This window comes from Gavia stellata, chromosome 28, assembly GCF_030936135.1.
Source record: "Gavia stellata isolate bGavSte3 chromosome 28, bGavSte3.hap2, whole genome shotgun sequence".
NCBI lineage: Eukaryota > Metazoa > Chordata > Aves > Gaviiformes > Gaviidae > Gavia > Gavia stellata.
In genome coordinates this window covers 9,387,484-9,405,557 of record NC_082621.1, presented here as the reverse complement: position 1 = coordinate 9,405,557, position 18,074 = coordinate 9,387,484, and the positions used below count along the sequence as shown (strand labels likewise).

The 18,074-nt window shown below is 40.6% G+C and overlaps 1 protein-coding gene across 1 annotated transcript; it reads left to right on the top strand.

Moving 5' to 3' along the window:
- The first annotated feature begins 5,597 nt into the window (after window positions 1-5,597).
- Window positions 5,598-6,283, top strand: LOC132319458 (olfactory receptor 11L1-like). Its single transcript, XM_059830247.1, is given in 2 exon segments — window positions 5,598-5,963; window positions 5,966-6,283. Coding segments are annotated over 2 exon segments (684 nt in total).
- Window positions 6,284-18,074: the final 11,791 nt, after the last annotated feature.

The window sequence follows — 18,074 nt, the reverse complement described above, 5'->3', positions numbered from 1 at the left end:
AGTCCAAAGTATCTTTCCAGTGACAGGGAAAGGCAGTAGAGGCAGCAGACTCTTACTCACTTCCTTCCGGGTTACCCATCCTCCTGCTTCTTCCCCAACAGAGAATAAGCTCTACTTGTACCTCAGATTTATGCTGTGATTTTTGAAATACGTTTGCTGGTGAGTTAGTAAATGAGCTGACAGATTGCTTTGGCGATGTTGATGTGTCTGCTGATGTGAAGGTAAGTCTAGACTTAGATATTAAATTAGGACAAGAACAGGACTGAGCTCTGGTGACACCATTGCAGGGCAGAATACATGTTGTATACGACATAGGATACAGGATATGTATTGCTAGCATGGAAAACAAACATCAGCTGTTGGAACCAGGCTCTGACTCAGGCAGCAAAACGGAAACACTCAGTCCTGCATTCAGCTGGATACTGTATTTCTAGCAGCTAGTGGCTGTCCAGCGTTGTGAGGACTTACGCAGTGTAGCAGAAATGTTTCCAGAAGAAGGAGGTCTGTGCAGTAGAGCAAGGGTTGCCACAGGCAGTATGCTACATGTTTGTAGCTGGAAGAATAAAGCCCAAGCAGAGCAAGGGAAATTTCAGAGAGACTAGAAAAATCTGCATTCACGTATGGAAGGAGAGAAATTAAAATTTTGTTTTTAAAAATAATTAAGATACAGTTAAATGCTCTTAATATTTTTCCTTCTACAGTGTTTAGGAGGTTTATAATGAAACATGTCCTGCATAAGAAAAGTCATAAATGTCTTCACATTCTCCTTTAAGCTGACCTGGAGATGTTGTGCATAGCATTTTCTGTGTTTGTGTTCAAAGCAGAGCTCCCCATCACACAGTCAGTCAGCCACATTGATACCCGTGGGACTGCATGCATGGTCTGGTGAAGTAACTTTGTGGCTTGTAATCATTGCTAAGTGGCCATATGACTCAGGAGGTATGGTTAGCAATGCTTGGGCACCATATGTACTTTTGTTTTCAACGGTAGGAAGAAGAAGTTTCCTCACTACATTTGTGTGGAGAGGAGAAAAATCTTTCCATGTAGCTTCAGTACTCACAATAGCGTATATGAATCTTTGCTGGTGGCCAACAGAAATTCATGAAGACCTCTTGTTTTTGACAAACTGATCAAACTGTCAGAGAGGACAAAAACTGGAGATATGAACCCCTTTGGGTTCAAGTGTGCAGCTCAAGGTGCCATGTAAACACAATCCTTATTGCCAGTGTGAGCCGTTTATGTCACCACCACAAAGATCTTCATGGTCAAAGCACTGGCTTTAGGATTCCCATGCAACAATATTGCTCCATGATAGACAGTGCATGGAGAGTGTGAACTGCCAGTCCCAAATTTCCAAGAGCTCAAGGTCAAAGCTGAGAAGTTTTTGAAATGGCAGCGTTTGCCATCCTCTCTCACTAAGTAGTGTCACTGCAGCTGGTAGATGACATCTTTAATGTGGAATTGCCTCCAAGTTAAGGCTCTGGACTCCTTGTCCTAAAATGGTTCAGTCATAGTAATGGCTGAGAGACAGGGAAGGCAGTCACGCATAAATCTGAGCAGAAAGAGTAGGATTAGCAGAGCCTTCAAAAAAACCTCAGGGGAATGGTAGCAGCCATGTGCAGCATATTGTACCATCAAGTGCTCAACTGAATTTTATGATCACAGCTCTGTCTTAAGAAGATACAGGGATATCTGAGAAGGGGAGAAGGAAATGTGAAATATGAAATATGAAATATGAAATATGAAGAAACACATGTGATCTAAATACTGTGTTAGGGCCCATTCTAAACAAGTTACAGATGGAGCATTGCTACCTTGTTTTGATGTCCAGAAGGTTTAAAAAAACTTTAAAGTTTAAAAAGATAGGACGCTTTCCATGACACTTAACTTCCATATTGAGTACATTTAACTTGACACTACAGACTGCAAAATGCTTCTCAGTTTTTTTAATCTGTGTGCCCAGGCTCTCAAATTTCTATGCGATCTTAAAACCTTTATCATGATGCTGTATATCTTTTAAGATAGGGAAAACTGTGAAAGAGCTCTTAGAAATATCTTTAAGTAAGTAGAAATGACGTATTTGCCTAATTATTCTTAGAAAATGTTTGTCTCTCCTGTCTAGGGTAAGTAGATTAAACAACAGACTACTGGTGAACGAAAAGTCAGTCAGGTAATACAGGGTGATCCGTGCTGTGGAGGAGTTTCCTGCCTTTTATACTACTTCTTTCATTAATCACATTACATAGAAGTCAGAGAAGGGAAGAGGTTAAGGATGCCCTAAGGAAAACCATCAATTACGTAATCTTTTCCTAAACCACTTGCAGAACGTGAAACCTTCGGGTAGTGTAACAGACAGCTTGTCCTGGACTAACAAACAACAGAAAGATTCCTGCTCATGATTCAGATGCTTATAGCTAAGAATTTACTCATTTTTATTCTTATGGTCTTTAAAAATATTATAAAAATGAGTACTCTGTTCCTTTAAGTATCTCAATATTCAACCTACTTTGACTTAGACATTTAAAAATTAATAATTTAAATTTTTTGTGGGTTTCTTTTTCATGTGTGTGTTTCTATAATCAAATGGGAGGGAGTGGAAACACTTCCTGAAGGTCGTTCACCAAACCTTTCTTAATATATAGCATAGGAGAATAAGATTAGTGTTTTGAAGGTGTCTCTCTCTCACATCCTGTGAAACATTACCACCATATAAAATGTAATAAAGGAGTAATTAGGGAAAGGTACAATATATTAGGTGTTCTAGCACCAACAGACCTAGATTCAGATAAATACTCCCAGCCCTTGTGAGACCAAATTTAACATAATACTTTCTTGATTTCCCTTTATAATCCATGAAGAGAGAGATGCATTCCACGACATAATGATTCCTTTTATCAGGTGGTTCCAATGAGCTTTTGCTGTTGTTCATCTCTCTTCAAAATAACAGGGCATTCAAGTTAGGAGCCTCAGTCCCTCAGTAGAGATGGCATGAATCTGCGTTCTAGAAACAAAAACAAAGGACAGGAGAAGTTCAGCCTACACTTTTAAAGACCCTGTACACTGCAAAAATGGATGAGATGATTTTATGGAAAAATATTACTGATTCCATACATGAAACAAAAATTTCTTAAAGACAAGCAATGTTTTTCTGGTTGTAAATCTAGTCCTTTCATATTTACATATTTATTACTCTTGTATATTCTAGTCCTTTCATATTACATATTTATTACTCTTGAGGTGTTAAATTAAGTTTACTCATGGGCAATTGGAAATTCCAATAAAAGATATTGCAGTAAAGATGTATCTTTCTTCATATGCTACTTTGTATTACAGTGTTCAGGACAGATGTTCTGCAAGGCCCACTTAGTAATGAAGTTTTGAATTATTTTCTGGCTGCTTGCTTTTTTAGGATTTGTTTTTTGTGGTGAGGTATGTAGAGAAGATAAGCTGCACAACCTGGGTAATGTTCCTATGGATGTGAATGAAGAAACCTCAAATTTTCAGAAGGATTTCTCTAACAAGTAACATACTTGCTAACATTCTTTTTTTTAATCCCACAAAAGTGGGATTACGCTCAGTTTCAGAGATCTAAAATTTCTGTGCTTCCTGCATTAATCAGCAGAGAAAAATAGACACTTAGAAGTGTATCATACATTGTCCTTCTATGACAACAATGTTAACAATGCAGTGAATAATTTTCTTTTTTCTTCTTCACGGACTGTACAGTAAATTCATATTTTTATAGTATTCTCAGTGCTCAGTCTAATATTAAGTAAGGGAGTCTCAGCAAAAAAAATCTGAAGGAAAGAAAAAGATGCCAATGCATATTTTCCATTTTTTCTCATTTGTGAACAAAACAAGGACATTTATGAAGTTTTTTACAAGACTATGTCCCTGGAACACTAAAAAAACCCTTCAGTCTTGTTCTGAGTACATGTATTACTACTTAGTGGTTGTTTGGTTTCTCTTTGGAGTGACTATGTAATATTAAAATTGCAATATTAAATAACCTTCTTACAGTAAGTGAAAGAAAAGAAGAAAGGCATTGCAAAGGTACATCATAACGCTGTTAAATGTTCATTTTTTCAACGACTGCTAGTCAAGGGTTGATCAAGAAAGGAAAATTTGTTCTCTTGATTGCTTTCAAATTCCCAAAACAGCTTTCTTTTTTTGTCATCTTTTTAAAATTTTGTTCACCATGTGAAATTTTGAATTGTGCTTAGTAAGGGAATCAGCTAAGAACATTTTTTCAGACAAAATTATCTATTTATCCACTTATTTACTTATTTGAGGAAACAAAGAATTTCAGGATGGTATTCAGTCTCTAGATTACGAAATTTTTATTTAGATTCATGAATTTTAGATATCTTCGGATATCTCACTTGGCCCCCAGCAGCTGCTCCAGGAAGCAGAAAATCTTCCAATGGTTCTGTGTCATATTTGGCCAATCTGTACAGATGTCATATATATCTTAGTGTGTCTAAAATGTCACTGGACATACATATTTAGGAACTGTATTTCACCCTATTCACAGGTAATTTAATAAAATAATTGCAAAAATTTCTTTGTAATTTATGGGTCTTTTTGTGACATTTTAGTCTAGGATGTTTTCTGAATATTATAGGGAATTCAAATTGTCAAATTCTACTAAGAGAGTAAAAAACTTTACTCTTATAGCCTACCTTGCAAATCACAGCAAATATTTTGTACCTTTGTGCTAATTTGTATTGATTCTGAGGTTGGATTTAAATAATCTGTAAGGAATGATTTTGAGTTTGGTTTTAAATAATCCGTAAGGAAATGTGTACATATATGCTGGTCATTTACACTCTCCTTACACTAAAAGTGATGCGAAACAATAATGTGTAGAACACAAGTAATCTGACCTATTTTAGTGCCTACTTTAGGATTAGAATGAACTGTCATTCAGAAATGTCTCTTCGTTCCAATTGACTTTTAAGGGGCATTGAAGTAACGAACTTATATTTAGCTGTTTACTTCATTGACCTTTAGATGCAGTTTGGCTACCTTAATTGGAATGTTTAGTGACATTTTAGACACCCCAGCCTTCTTGACTTACAATTACTGGACTAGAAGAATGTGAGTCTCCAATACTTTTGTGTGAAATCTGTACTGTCCCTTTTGGAAATCTCAGCTACTCAGGAACATCAAAATTGACATCAGAATCACTCTCCAAAACTTAAGTGTCCTAAATAACTTCTACTGCAAGTTTGCAAATCAGCTTTCAGACTGAAAAAGACAGAAATACTATGATACAGGAACATTCAATGTATGTTTAGTTCTACTTGTGTATTTTAACAATTTTATTACAGATCTTCACATACGCCATGGCAGACATAAAACAAGAAAATCAGACATCCCCCACAGAATTAATCCCTTTTGGGTTTGGTAATCTCCCTGAACTTCAGATTTTTCTCTTTCTGTTTTTTTAATTAATCTACTTGGTGACCATAATTGGGAACATACTCATCATTCTACTGGTTGTGATAGATCAGCATCTACATACACCTATGTACTGCTTCTTGGGGAAGTTGTCTTGCTTGGAGACCTGCTACGCTTCAAACATCTTACCCAGGATGCTGCTCAACCTCCTAACAAGGGAAAACAGAATCTCATTTAACAGCTGTCTCTTGCAGTTTTATTTCTCTGCTTCTTTGGCATGTGCCAAGTGTCACCTTTTATCTGCAGTGTCTTATGATCATCATTTAGCAATATGCAAACCCTTGCATTATACAACACTTACGAATGTCAGATGCTGCATCCTTCTATCAGCTGGATCCTGGCTTTGTGGATTTCTGGCTAGCATCTGTACTACACTATATACATCATGGCTGACTTTCTGTGAGTCCAACAAAATTGACCATTTCTTTTGTGCTTATGCACCATTATTAGTGCTCTCCTGCAGTGAAACCCACAAAACAGAATTGCTCACATCCATTTTAGCCTCTGCATGCTTCCATTTCTTTTAACCTTGGCATCCTGTATTTGTATGATCACTGCTATCCTGAAAATCCCTTCCAGTATAGGGAAGCAAAAGGCTTTCTCTACTTGCTCCTCCCACCTCACTGTAGTCACAGTTTTCTATGGAACCCTAACTGCTGTCTACACATTGCCCAAAACTAAAGCCCTTAGAGAGTTAAACAAAGTCTTATCTGTTTTTTGTACTATCCTGACTCCCATGCTCAGTCCCCTCATCTACAGCTTGAGAAACAAAAAGTTTAAAAAAGCTTTGAGAAAAGCTATTGGCAAATATATTCATTAAACTTACTTAATTTTAAATCAATGTGACAATATAGACAAGTCATTGGCTATTGAAATTAAACTGACTCCACTTATGTTGACACACTCCATCAAGACGCATATGTCTGGACTTCATTTATCCTAGTATCTCTGTACAGTAAATGGACAGCTATTATTTAAGAGTGAATAATTTTACCTATTTTCAGATATATGCAGTGTCAACATACAAATCAGAGAATACAGGTCACTTTTATATGCGGTGGAAAGACATAAACATTTTTAAGGCTTGATTAATCAAGCCAGATGTTTTAAAATGTTATGAACAGTATGCTTTGTGAATATATCGGTGATAAGTCCATTGACAATAAAGTAAACCTAGTGTGAACACTGTTATTTTAGAAGTTTACCTTACAGATACTCACATATCAGATGAATCCCAATATTTGCTTAGGACTGGATGATTTTCAAACTTTCACCTCAAGGTATTTTTGTATTTCACCATGTACCATAAAGAAAACCTACTTAGAAACTTCCGTGAGTTCCCTAAAGTTGGATGGGATTAATCCAGTTACAGACCTACCAATATCTGGCTAATTTGGAGACAGTATGAGTATTGCCAGCAGACTGTATAGACTCAGTGAGATGAAGGTGAAAGTAAAGTGCATTGATGTTGTTGGAACACAGGATAAAAAAATGCTGGCCTATAAATTCAGTCTCTGAAAATACCGATAATGTCATTCTCTAATAGCATTTATCCAATTTCTCTAGAATGCTCCATATGACAAATATAAAAAGTATATGAATGTCACAGTGCAAAATGAAGTACCTCCAAAACGTATTTTAAATTTAAAATTTAGATGGGTCAGCTTTTAACTAGTATTCCTGTTAATGTAATCATGGCATTAGACTATGTCAATGTTCTTCAGAAGGAAATCCCACTTAGATGCTCTTGGATGTGAATCACAGAATCACAGCATGGTCAGGGTTGGAAGGGACCTCTGGAGGTCATTGTGTCTGACGATCCCTGCTCAAGCAGGGCCACTTAAAGCCTGTTGCTCAAGACCATGTCCAGACAGCTTTTGAGTATCTCCAAGGAAGGAGATGCCACAACCTCTCTGGGCAACCTGTTCCAGTGCTCAATCACCCTCACAGTGAAAAAGTGTTTCCTGCTGTTCAGACAGAACCTCCTGTATTTCAGTCTGTGCCCATTGCCTCTTTTCCTGTCACTGGGCACCACTGAAAAGACCCTGGCTCCATCTTCTTTTCGCTCTCCCTTCAGGTGTTTTTATACATTGAAAAGACAACCCCTGAGTTTTCTCATCTCCAGGCTGAACAGTCCCAGCTCTCTCAGCCTCACCTCATAGGAGAGATGTTCCAGTCCCTTCATCATTGCAACCGTGAAGGTGGAAGCGCAGGGAGAGAGAGGGTGCCCCAGCTCACCCCCCACCCCACCTCCACCCCCCAGGAGGTTGTAGCAAGGTGCGTGCTGGTCTCTTTTCTCAAGGAACAAGTGATAGGACAAAAGGAAATGGCCTCAAGTTGTGCCAGGGCAGTTTTAGGTCAGATATTAAGAAACATTTCTTCACTGAAAGGTTTATCAAGCACTGTAAGAGGCTGCTCAGGGAAGTGGTTGAGTCACCATCCTTGGAGGTATTTAAAAGAAGTGTAGATATGGTGCCTAGGGACATGGTTTAGTGGTAGACTTGGCAGTGTTGGGTTTACAGTTGGTCTCGATGATCTTAAAGGTGTTTTCCAACATAAATGATTGTGTAATTCTATGTACAGTTATCTTACAAAGTGAGAAGAGCTTAGTATGGAGGAAATTGTGCTAGGAAACGTCTGTTTTATATACATGACTGAGGGTGTGCCAACAGGAGCTGAGTTACACAGTCTTTGCACAGTAGAAATGTTTGGTTTTTCTGGGGCAGCTATAAAAGCAAAGTGTGGCAGTGCAGCCTTTGCAGAAGCAGAATCCACCTATACTAAGAAAGTGGGAGCACTGAAGAACCTTACACAGACATTTCTCTGTTCTTGGAGTGGAAGGAATTGTGTCACAAAGATATCTGTGTTGGTGACCCACAGAACATTTCCCTCCTGTGATCTTATGTTCCAATCCACCTGACATTTTCTTTAATCTGTGATTGCCACTGAGAAGAGAGGCAACAGAAGACGCCAGGTCCTTTTACCTGTGTTTAGATGCCTGCACTATAGGGACTGGACTGATAGGGACTGGAGTCAGTTACATAAATGGGCATCAACTGCAATTTTGTAGGAAATTTGAGACAACTGCAATTAGTGGAAAGATAAAAGGGAAGACCTATGGCTGACCAACAACAATCTGAAACAGAGGCCAGGCAGGCCAGGCACTTATACATGTAAAAAGGAACTAAACGTCTTTATAAGTACTTGAATCTCACCCTGGATAGCTGCACCTATGCTTGTAATTTCTCTAAGATGTTAGCTAGAAGAGATAGTTAATTCTATAGAGCTGAATTCTCATACTACAGAAAAGGTCTAAAATGCATCTGATAAAAGTAATGTAAAGAAGCATTCTTCAATCTTTTTGTTTATAATGAAAGCAAAGACTTCCTAGCTCTAATGGAAAACCTCATCTTACAAAATTGAGTGGGATGAATCCCAGTCATCAAGCCCAGAAACCTGAGCCAAAACCCCTTATTTAGAGGGTTGTCTGCATTTTTTCTTAATAAAAGAAGAATTATCTTATATCCCATGCAGGTAACAGGGATAAACACCTCAAAGTGGTGATTTATATAGGACGTCTTTTCATTTACTAAACTTCTATCACTTAAGCGAAGCTGGTGGAATACCTTTCTTAGGTATCTGGGATTGTTAAATGAGGGAGAATCATACAGCACCCTGCCGTATCACTGTTGATACAACTGAAAAAATGGGGTTTGAAATGGGAGGCAAGCTCAGATGAACCTATGTACAGACATATAACATTTCCAAGGTGACAAACAACTTTTTAAAGTAATTTCTTCTGTGATATAAGGTTTTGGAACTGTAATTCCTTGTGTTCTGATAAGGCAAATTCTACCTCAGCATTCACTTACATGAATTATTTAAATTCAACAAAGGGAAGTGCAAAGTCCTGCACCTGGTGAGGAAGGTCCCCATGCACCAATATATGCATGGGCCACCCAATTAGAAGACAGCTTGACAGAAAGGGACCTGGAGGTCCTGGTGTACAGTTAGATGAATATGAGCCAACAATGTGCTCTTGCTGCAGATAAGGCTAACGGTATCCTCAGCTGCATTAGGCAAAGTATTGCCAGCACATTGAAGGAGATGACCCCCTCTACCCAGCACTGGTGAGGCCTCACTGGTGAGTCCACACTGGCCCTCTGTGTGTAGTGGTGGGCTCCTCAGTAGAAAAGAGAGACGGACATACTGGAGAGAGTCTAACAAAGGGCCACAAGGATTATCACAGAATCACAGAATCACTAAGGTTGGAAAAGACCTGTAAGATCATCAAGTCCAACCATCAACTAACACCACCATGCCCATTAAACTATGTCCCACAATGTCACGTCCACACATTCCTTGAACACCTCCAGTGAGGGTGACTCCACCACTTCCCTGGGCAGCTTATTCCAATGTTTGGCCACTCTCGCAAGAAAGAAATTTTTCCTAATATCCAGCCTAAACCTCCCCTGGCGCAAGTTGAGGCCACTTCCTCTTGTTCTGTCACTTGTCACTTGGGAGAAGAGACCAGCACCTACCTCTCTACAACCCCCTTTCAGGTAGTTGTAGAGAGCGATAAGTTCTCCCCTCAGCCTCCTTTTCTCCAGGCTAAACAACCCCAGTTCCCTCAGCCGCTCCTCATAAGACTGGTGCTCCAGACCCCTCACCAGCTTCATCGCCCTTCTCTGGACACACTCCAGCACCTCAATGTCCTTCTTGTAGTGAAGGGCCCAAAACTGAACACAGGATTCGAGGTGAGGCCTCACAGGGGCACGATCACTTCCCTACTCCTGCTGGCCACACTACTTCTGATACAGGCCAGGGTGCCATTGGCCTTCTTGGCCACCTGGGCACACTGCCAGTTCATGTTCAGCCGGCTGTCAACCAGCACCCCCAGGTCCTTTTCCACCAGGCAGCTTTCCAGCCACCCGTCCCCAAGCCTGTAGCGTTGCATGGGGTTGTTGTGACGCAAGTATAGGACTCAGCACTTGGCCTTGTTGAACCTCATACAATTGGCCTCAGCCCATTGATCCAGCCTGTTCAGACCCCTCTGCAGAGCCTTCCCACTCTCAAGCAGATCAACACACCCGCCCAACTTGGTGTCATCTGCAAACTTGCTGAGGGTGCACTTGATCCCCTCATCCAGATCATCGATAAATATATTAAACAAGACCGGTCCCAAAACTGAGTCCTGGGGGACACCACTTGTGACTGGCTGCCAGCTGGATTGAACTCCATTCACCACAACCTTTTGGGCCCTGCCATCCAGACAGTTTTTTACACAGTGAAGAGTGCACCCATCCAAGCCCTGAGCAGTCAGTTTCTCCAGGAGAATGTTGTAGAAAAGTGTCAAAGGCTTTACTAAGGTCTAGGTAGACTATATCCACAGCCTCTCCCTCATCTGCTAAGTGGGTGACCTTGTCATAGAAGGAGATCAGGTAGGACCTGCCTTTCATAAACCCATGTTGACTGGGCCTGATTGCCTGGTTGTCCTGTACATGCCGCATGATGGCAGTCAAGATGATGGTCAACTTGTTGTCGCCAAGGACCCCCAGGTCCTTCCTTGCAGAGCTGCTTTCCGATTGGTCAGCCCTCAGTATGTACTGTACTCAGTTGCTGTACTCAGACCTCTTTTTCATTACCTATGCACACTAACACACATGGACACACACACACATATACAAATGCATAGCTGGTCCAGGACTATGCTTTCCCTAGTAGCAGTCTCTCAGACTCTGTCTCTCCAATATTTAACCTCAAGGCTTACGGTATATCTGGTAGGTGGTTCCTAGACATGATCTCCTATTTCCTGGATACTCCAGCTTGAACTTCACTAGCGTCAAACACCTCAAAATAGAAATCACTTTCATTCAAGAAAATAATTAGGAATAAATTTAAGTAAGAAGTAGGACAGACTAGTGATTAGGCTCAGGACTTGGCCAGACAAGCATACTAACCAGCGATCTGTTTACACTCCACTGGTCCCTTTATCTCGCTATTCCTTCTATTTTCCCATGTCCCTCCCCAATTCACCTTGGTCTCTCTCTTTCCCTGGCTTTGGTCCTTCCCTTAAACATCACAAAATCCCCTTGAAACATCCCATAATAAGTTTTCTACAATCCCAAAGTCCTCCTGATCCCATAGTCCTATACCCCCTTCAGTCTGCATGGAGTTTGGGGGAAGTTTCTGTGGTTGACTCAGTGTGATGTATTTGACATCAGGAGAATCAGGCTAATCTCTTGGATAACTCTAGGAGTAGTCAAGTCACTGTGCTCTGCATCCACTGATTAAGTTACTAGGGTTCCTCTGTCTATCATTGCTCCCCTGATCTTTAACTGGCCTTTGTGTTTATGGTGAGTAGCCTTTAACCACACAACTTTAGCACATTACACCTGTTTTGTAACTGCGGCTCTGCAGGCAAAGGAACTTTGTATTGCCAAATGTCACAAGTTTCTAGCCTCTTCCATTGTGGGAGTCTCCATTAATGCTCAAACTTGTCTCTAGCTGTCCCTCCTTCACTATATGATAGGGCTCAGGTTCTTGGTTCTTTAGGGTCTGAGAAGCTGTGGAATTATTGCTGGAGGAGACTTAGAAATTAAATTTATATTTGCATTTTTAGGAAAGGTACAGCATTGAAGAGACTTTCCAGGTGGAGTATGGCAAATATGCAAGGAATCCATCCCACAGAAGTTCCCTAGGCACCCTTAGATGTTGGCAACATCAGGGGAGCTTGGTGTGCTGACTCTGAGAGAAACTACACAGAGCGTGGAGCATAGTAGAGATACTGCAGCCAGGTTCTGTGATAAGACGGGAACTGGAAGGTATTATGGAACAATGAGATGGAGATTCACCCTGGTAACTAGGATACATACCTGGTCAAAGACAATGCTACTGTACAAAGACACAATAACCTATTTAGTGTGTGTAATGGTGTGTAGTGAAGTATTTTACAATTTAATAAATACGCCTGGGAAGGGGCCCACAGTCTGTCACTTTTTTGACAAAATACTATCCTTGGGTGAACTTTGCTCCTTATAATCTCATTCTAATACCAAAACACACCTCCATCCCAAAAGCTACCTGCCTCCAAGATGCGACCACCCATCACTGAGCTTGTGCTCTGAATTTTTCTTGGTCTATACCTTTAAAAGCAAAGCGAGAAACTTTTACACCAATTACAACCAAGAAATGTATGGCTAGAGTCACTCAAGCTCGACCTGAAAAGTAAAAAGTAGTATAAAAAGGCTTAAGGGAGGAGGGATGTTAGGGAAGATACTATCCCAGACCTGCTCTGACATCCGGGATCAGTCGATGGGCTGAGTCTCTCTTCCCCCCCACAGAGATGCCTTTGTGTAAGATTCAAACTTTTGGTTATATCGAGTGCTTCCCCAGGAAACTTAGAAATCTCTATAGAGTTTTTTCGTAATTTAATGCATTTGTAGCCAGGCTATATTACTCATGTTCTTGCTATGTGCACACACTTTGTAGGCAGTAGTTCTATCACTGGCAATCCAAAAGGACTTGTGTATCTGTTGCTTCAATAAACTGCACTATTCATTAATCTAGCCATGCGAGTTCTCATTGAATGCAACCAAATTCCTTAAGGGTGGCCATCCTAGTTCATGCAATGAGACTAGTCTTAAAGTGTATGGTGTTACTAGTGTATCCATAATTGTGAGAGTTCAATATATATATTGAACGCTACTGAACTTGTAACACAGAGAATTGGGCATCACTCAGAATCTAAGCCTAGCCACCCTCAGCCTCTCTGATATCTGAGGACAAGCTGGAATGCAAAAGGGTTTATTTTCTGCCAAATTACTTTGCCCTTTAACACGACAGAAGTCCCTGTTGCTCTTCTGTTCCTCCTGCCTGACAACACAGCTTGTTCACCTCTTTTCACAGTTCCTTCATCTGGTTACTCAAAACATCAGCTGAAACACACTTCCTCCATGTGAAGCTATCATCATTCCAAGCCTCAGGGAGATACACCAGGCACTCCTTATAGCCAGAGACCTGGATGATTTGCCCTCAGGAATTCTGTTTCGGTAAAGGCCTCTGATAAGTCAAGGACAGTTGGTTTAGATGTTGCCAGAGACTGTGTCACTTGTTTCTCTGATCTGTTCATTCATATGCTCTGAATCCTGTAATGGTTAATATTTCGCACAGAGGAATCCCAGCAGAGACACAGATGGCTGATTGACTTCCTTTCTTGCTATACATGCTTACCATGTGGGTATGACTCCATGAAACAGTCCAATGTCTGCTAAGTTAATGCTAAAATGAAAGCACACTGCCAAAACCATCAGAGGGAAGACCTTGCGATTAGTGCCCATGGTGTATTTTCTTTCTGATTGCAGACAAGTTCCACCATCATATACATTTATGTAATAATGCAACTTTTATTTAATCAAAATAAATTCTCAAATATGACTCTTCCTACAGATGTATGTACTGGACAGAAGAAAAGGGGTTCCATTCAAACCAAAATAAACTAGCCAATAATACAAACTAAAACTTTGTTTAACTGAGAATCAGTTCATAAGCATTATTTTGGGAGCAATCTTTAGCTGGTAAAGCTACTGCAATCGTTTGCAATGTCACTGCACATAACAAAGATCTTTGATGTTCCGAGCCCCCATCGCGTCTTACTGGATCTGTCATGACATGAAACACACTACCATAAAGTAACTTAAACATTATTAAGGAGTTTTAATATTCAAAAGCTTCATAAGATATTGAAAATAATGAGATGTTTGCTCATAGTTCTCCACATGCAGATAGGCATGCAGAAATACGAGTCATAAGAAAGTGAAGGAGTTCAGTGCCACAAATATTGTTGGAGGACTTGCCTGGGTGGAAAGAACAAGTCCTTCAGTGATGTTTCCAATATGGACTAGTGGAGTCTTGCCTTTACTAATTTAAAAACTTACATGTTCTGAGGTTTTCACTGGGAAAAAACTTTTTTTGTTCCACTTCAGAAGAATCCCAGGACTTATGTATACTGTGTGCAGCTTAGGTATTTCAGGAACAGAATGGGAAGTGAAAGGTAGAAAGATTCAGACTGACACTGTAGTCACTTTCAGTAGCCCTTCTAAACAGTACTTCTTAAATCATGAAGGCCTATATATTTTGGATTCCTTTGTAGCTGTTTGTGAAAACTCATACGTTTTGCAATGTCTTAGTTAAAGAACCTTGATACCAGGTCAGAGTATGGTACTGTGGATGATATCAGACTGAGAAGAGTGTTGATATGGTGGAGAGCAGAGCTGCTATTTGTGAGGACCTCAACAGGATAGACAAATGGGCTGCCAGCAACCTTATGGATTTCATTAAGGACAAATACAAAGTCTGGGACCCAGATAAGAGTAACTCTGTGCAACAGGACAGGTAGAGGCCTTGCAGAAAAGAATCTGGGGGTGCAAGCTGAACCTGACTGCTGGAGGGATACACCCTCTACATGTGTGCATACAAACACATATATTCTCATTGGTGGACCTCCATTCTTCTCAGCCAGAGAGGGGAGCAGGATGAGGCCATTGGTGATATGTTTGTGTGAGTGCTCTGAACGTCTGTGATCCGTGTGGCCAGCCATGTGCATGTGTGTATATATGTATACATGTATATACATATGTGGTATATATGTGTGCTCTGTGTGCATGTGCCTGCTGGGAATACAACTTTGGCCTTGGGGACATGGAGTGACAATAGCCTTGTCTCTCTCAGGCTATTAAATCCAGGATGATATATTTTTCTCTAACACTCAAAGTATTGAAACTTATGCCTAGAGAAGCACATATACTTAAAGATACTAAAACTATACTGAACAGGTCCCTGGGCAACCTGACTTACTTTGCCCTGCTGTGAATAGGATTTCAACCAGACAACCTCCAGAAATCCCTTCCAACCTAAATTATTGTATTATTCTAAAATTAATATGTTTACCATCAACCAGAGATACACTATTCCCAGCATAACCTGAGAGGTTCATGATAACATTTGTTCTCTAACATGTAGGACATCTACTGTGATGTATTCCTAGCAGGTTTTTTTAGTTTGCTATAGAAATGTTCCTCTTATCAACCCCGTTAGTAAATGACTCATCTCCAGTTTGGAGTGGGTGAGGACAAGGGAAAGATTTTTTTTTCAAAACCCCTTTTCTAGAGACTCTGTTACAGATAAAAGTAGCACTGGATGTCAGGAAATTAAATAATCTCTTATAATCCCTCTCTGATAAACTACTTGATCATGTCTGCTAACAGTGAGCTGAAATCAGTCAGGGCACAGCCCAAATTCTGGCAGATGGTGCCAGGGTGTGGACGGAGGTTTAGGCAATTCCAGGACACATTCGTTATAGAGAGCCTGGAAGTAGATACCTAATTTAAGAGTGTAAAAGACTTTAGTTTTAGAGACATAGTTCTTTGGTACGCTAGTTGGTCTCAAAGCTAGAAAATGGTCTTTGCTACATTTTATTTGCTAGTATAGACTGCTTAACATGTTGACACACTGGTGCATCAGCACTAAAAAAACCACAAAGTAATTCTTTCTGCTCCCGGGAACTGGAGTTCCCAAAAGGTCCTGTTTTCTAACTGCAAGCACTCCACAGATGCCTCAGATACCCTGAGGCATCTAAATGGCTATAGATACCTTCCTGTAGGTACCTGAATCACTCTTGTAGATCATTCACAGCATCCAATGTGGGGTAAGTCCTACCCAGTGATATTCTTACTCCTGCAACCCAGTGTCCCATCATAAACAGCTGTTCTGATTTTGGTATACGTACCTCCTTTAAAAGAATCAGGTCTTTTGACAAAAGAAAATGAATACTGTTTTTCATCATTGTTTGAGAGTGTAGCACCAGGAAGCAGAGCTATTTCTGATTTGTACAGGGATGAGGAAGAGATAACTTGTGTCTTACCATGATCTTATCTCACGCACACGTAGTGTGTCTAATGGTCTTAGTTCTGATACATACTGCACTGAGTGAAAGGAAAATTGGTCTTTTCTGTTTGTGAGAAAGTATATGGAGATCATGAGTCCCAAATGATCCTCTGTTCCTCAAGCACAGATGGTATGAATTAACCTATCTGCTCTGAAACAAGACAATCATTCTTGTGCTAACAAGCAGATTATTTTGACTTTAAACTGGGACAGATCAGGAACTAACTGCAGCGTGTCAGTGTTCACACAGATGACTGAGTCTCAGGAAGACCTACACTGAGAAACACGGATGACCAGAATACATTTTAGACACAGGGCAAATAACAGTAGTGTTTGGACCTCAGATTTTCTCATTGATATTAAAAACAACTTGAATTTGCCTCTGGCTTTCAGTTTCTCCAGCTCTTCCCCTCTGCCTTTGCTCACATCCCTTTCTTCTTGTCCTCTCTTCCCAAGACAATGAAGTTTCTTTCTAAGATGCTGAGTGCCTTCATGCCAAGGCACTAGAGTTTCACCAAGTTTTAACTAGGCCTTTGTGTTTAGCTGAGTCCCTCCCAGGGGAGGCACTGGGTTGTAGAGAATTGGAGAGAGGGCTAATCACCAGCTGGGAAAGTTTTTAATCTCAGGAGTGAGTCTAATCCCAGAAGTCCTTGTTAGCTCTGGTTAATTGCTCTTAGTTTTTTAATGAAGATAAATATTTCATTGTCTGAAGGAGAGGCAGGATCACATCAATCCAAATCTAGATGAGACTGGGAACACTGATCTCTCTGATGTTACACCCTTGTAACATCAGAGCTGGAGAGAGTTACGGTTTTTCTAAAACTTCTGAACAGCTCCAGGGGCTGTCATGACATTGCCTTGGGGTCACTGGGCCAATGTGCACCTGCATTGCAAATAGGCCCTTGCTTAACCCTGGCCAGAGAAAGCATAACATTATTTAACAACTCGCAGGAGTGAGGACCAAAGGCAGCAAAGATTGCTTCTCTGCAAGGGACAGAGATCATAGGTAATATTCCTGGCTGGTGTGAATTGCTTTAACCAAAGCTAATGCACTCCTACTGAGTCAGGTTCAAAAGTTCAAAGCCATATGCTCCACTGTAAAACAAAAGTAGCTCCACTAGAACCAGCAGGGCAGGATGTCCTCCTGTATCTCCTAGTGTACAACAGCAGTGAGTGCCCTGGAAACCCTCAGACTAAACCTCCTCTTTCTCACCATTACCAGTACATAAGGAGGTACATTAAAAATTGCTCCTTTCCTATCAATGTGCTCATTCCCTTCTTTACACCAGAATCTACAAGTAAACATTAGAGGAGTGCCTTAAAGTGAGAGGGGAATGGGGACATACTATTCTGAGTTACAGACTACTTCCCCTTTCCAGTCCTGAAGCACTGCACTGTCAATGTATACCCAATGCATGGTATAACAGAACCAGGTCAGCAATGGCCTTTTTTCTAGATTATAACTTTCAGTCTATGCCCCATTAAAGTGGTCAAAGGAGACTGACATCTGAAAACAATTAGTGACCTTACATGGCATTTACTGGTAAGCCTCAACTGTGTTCCAAGCAAACAGGAGCCCAGAGTTTTGGACTCCGCCATGCTGGTCTGATGCACACCCATACCCCAGTAACTCAGCTTGTTATTCAAGCCCTGAACCTTTTGCTCGA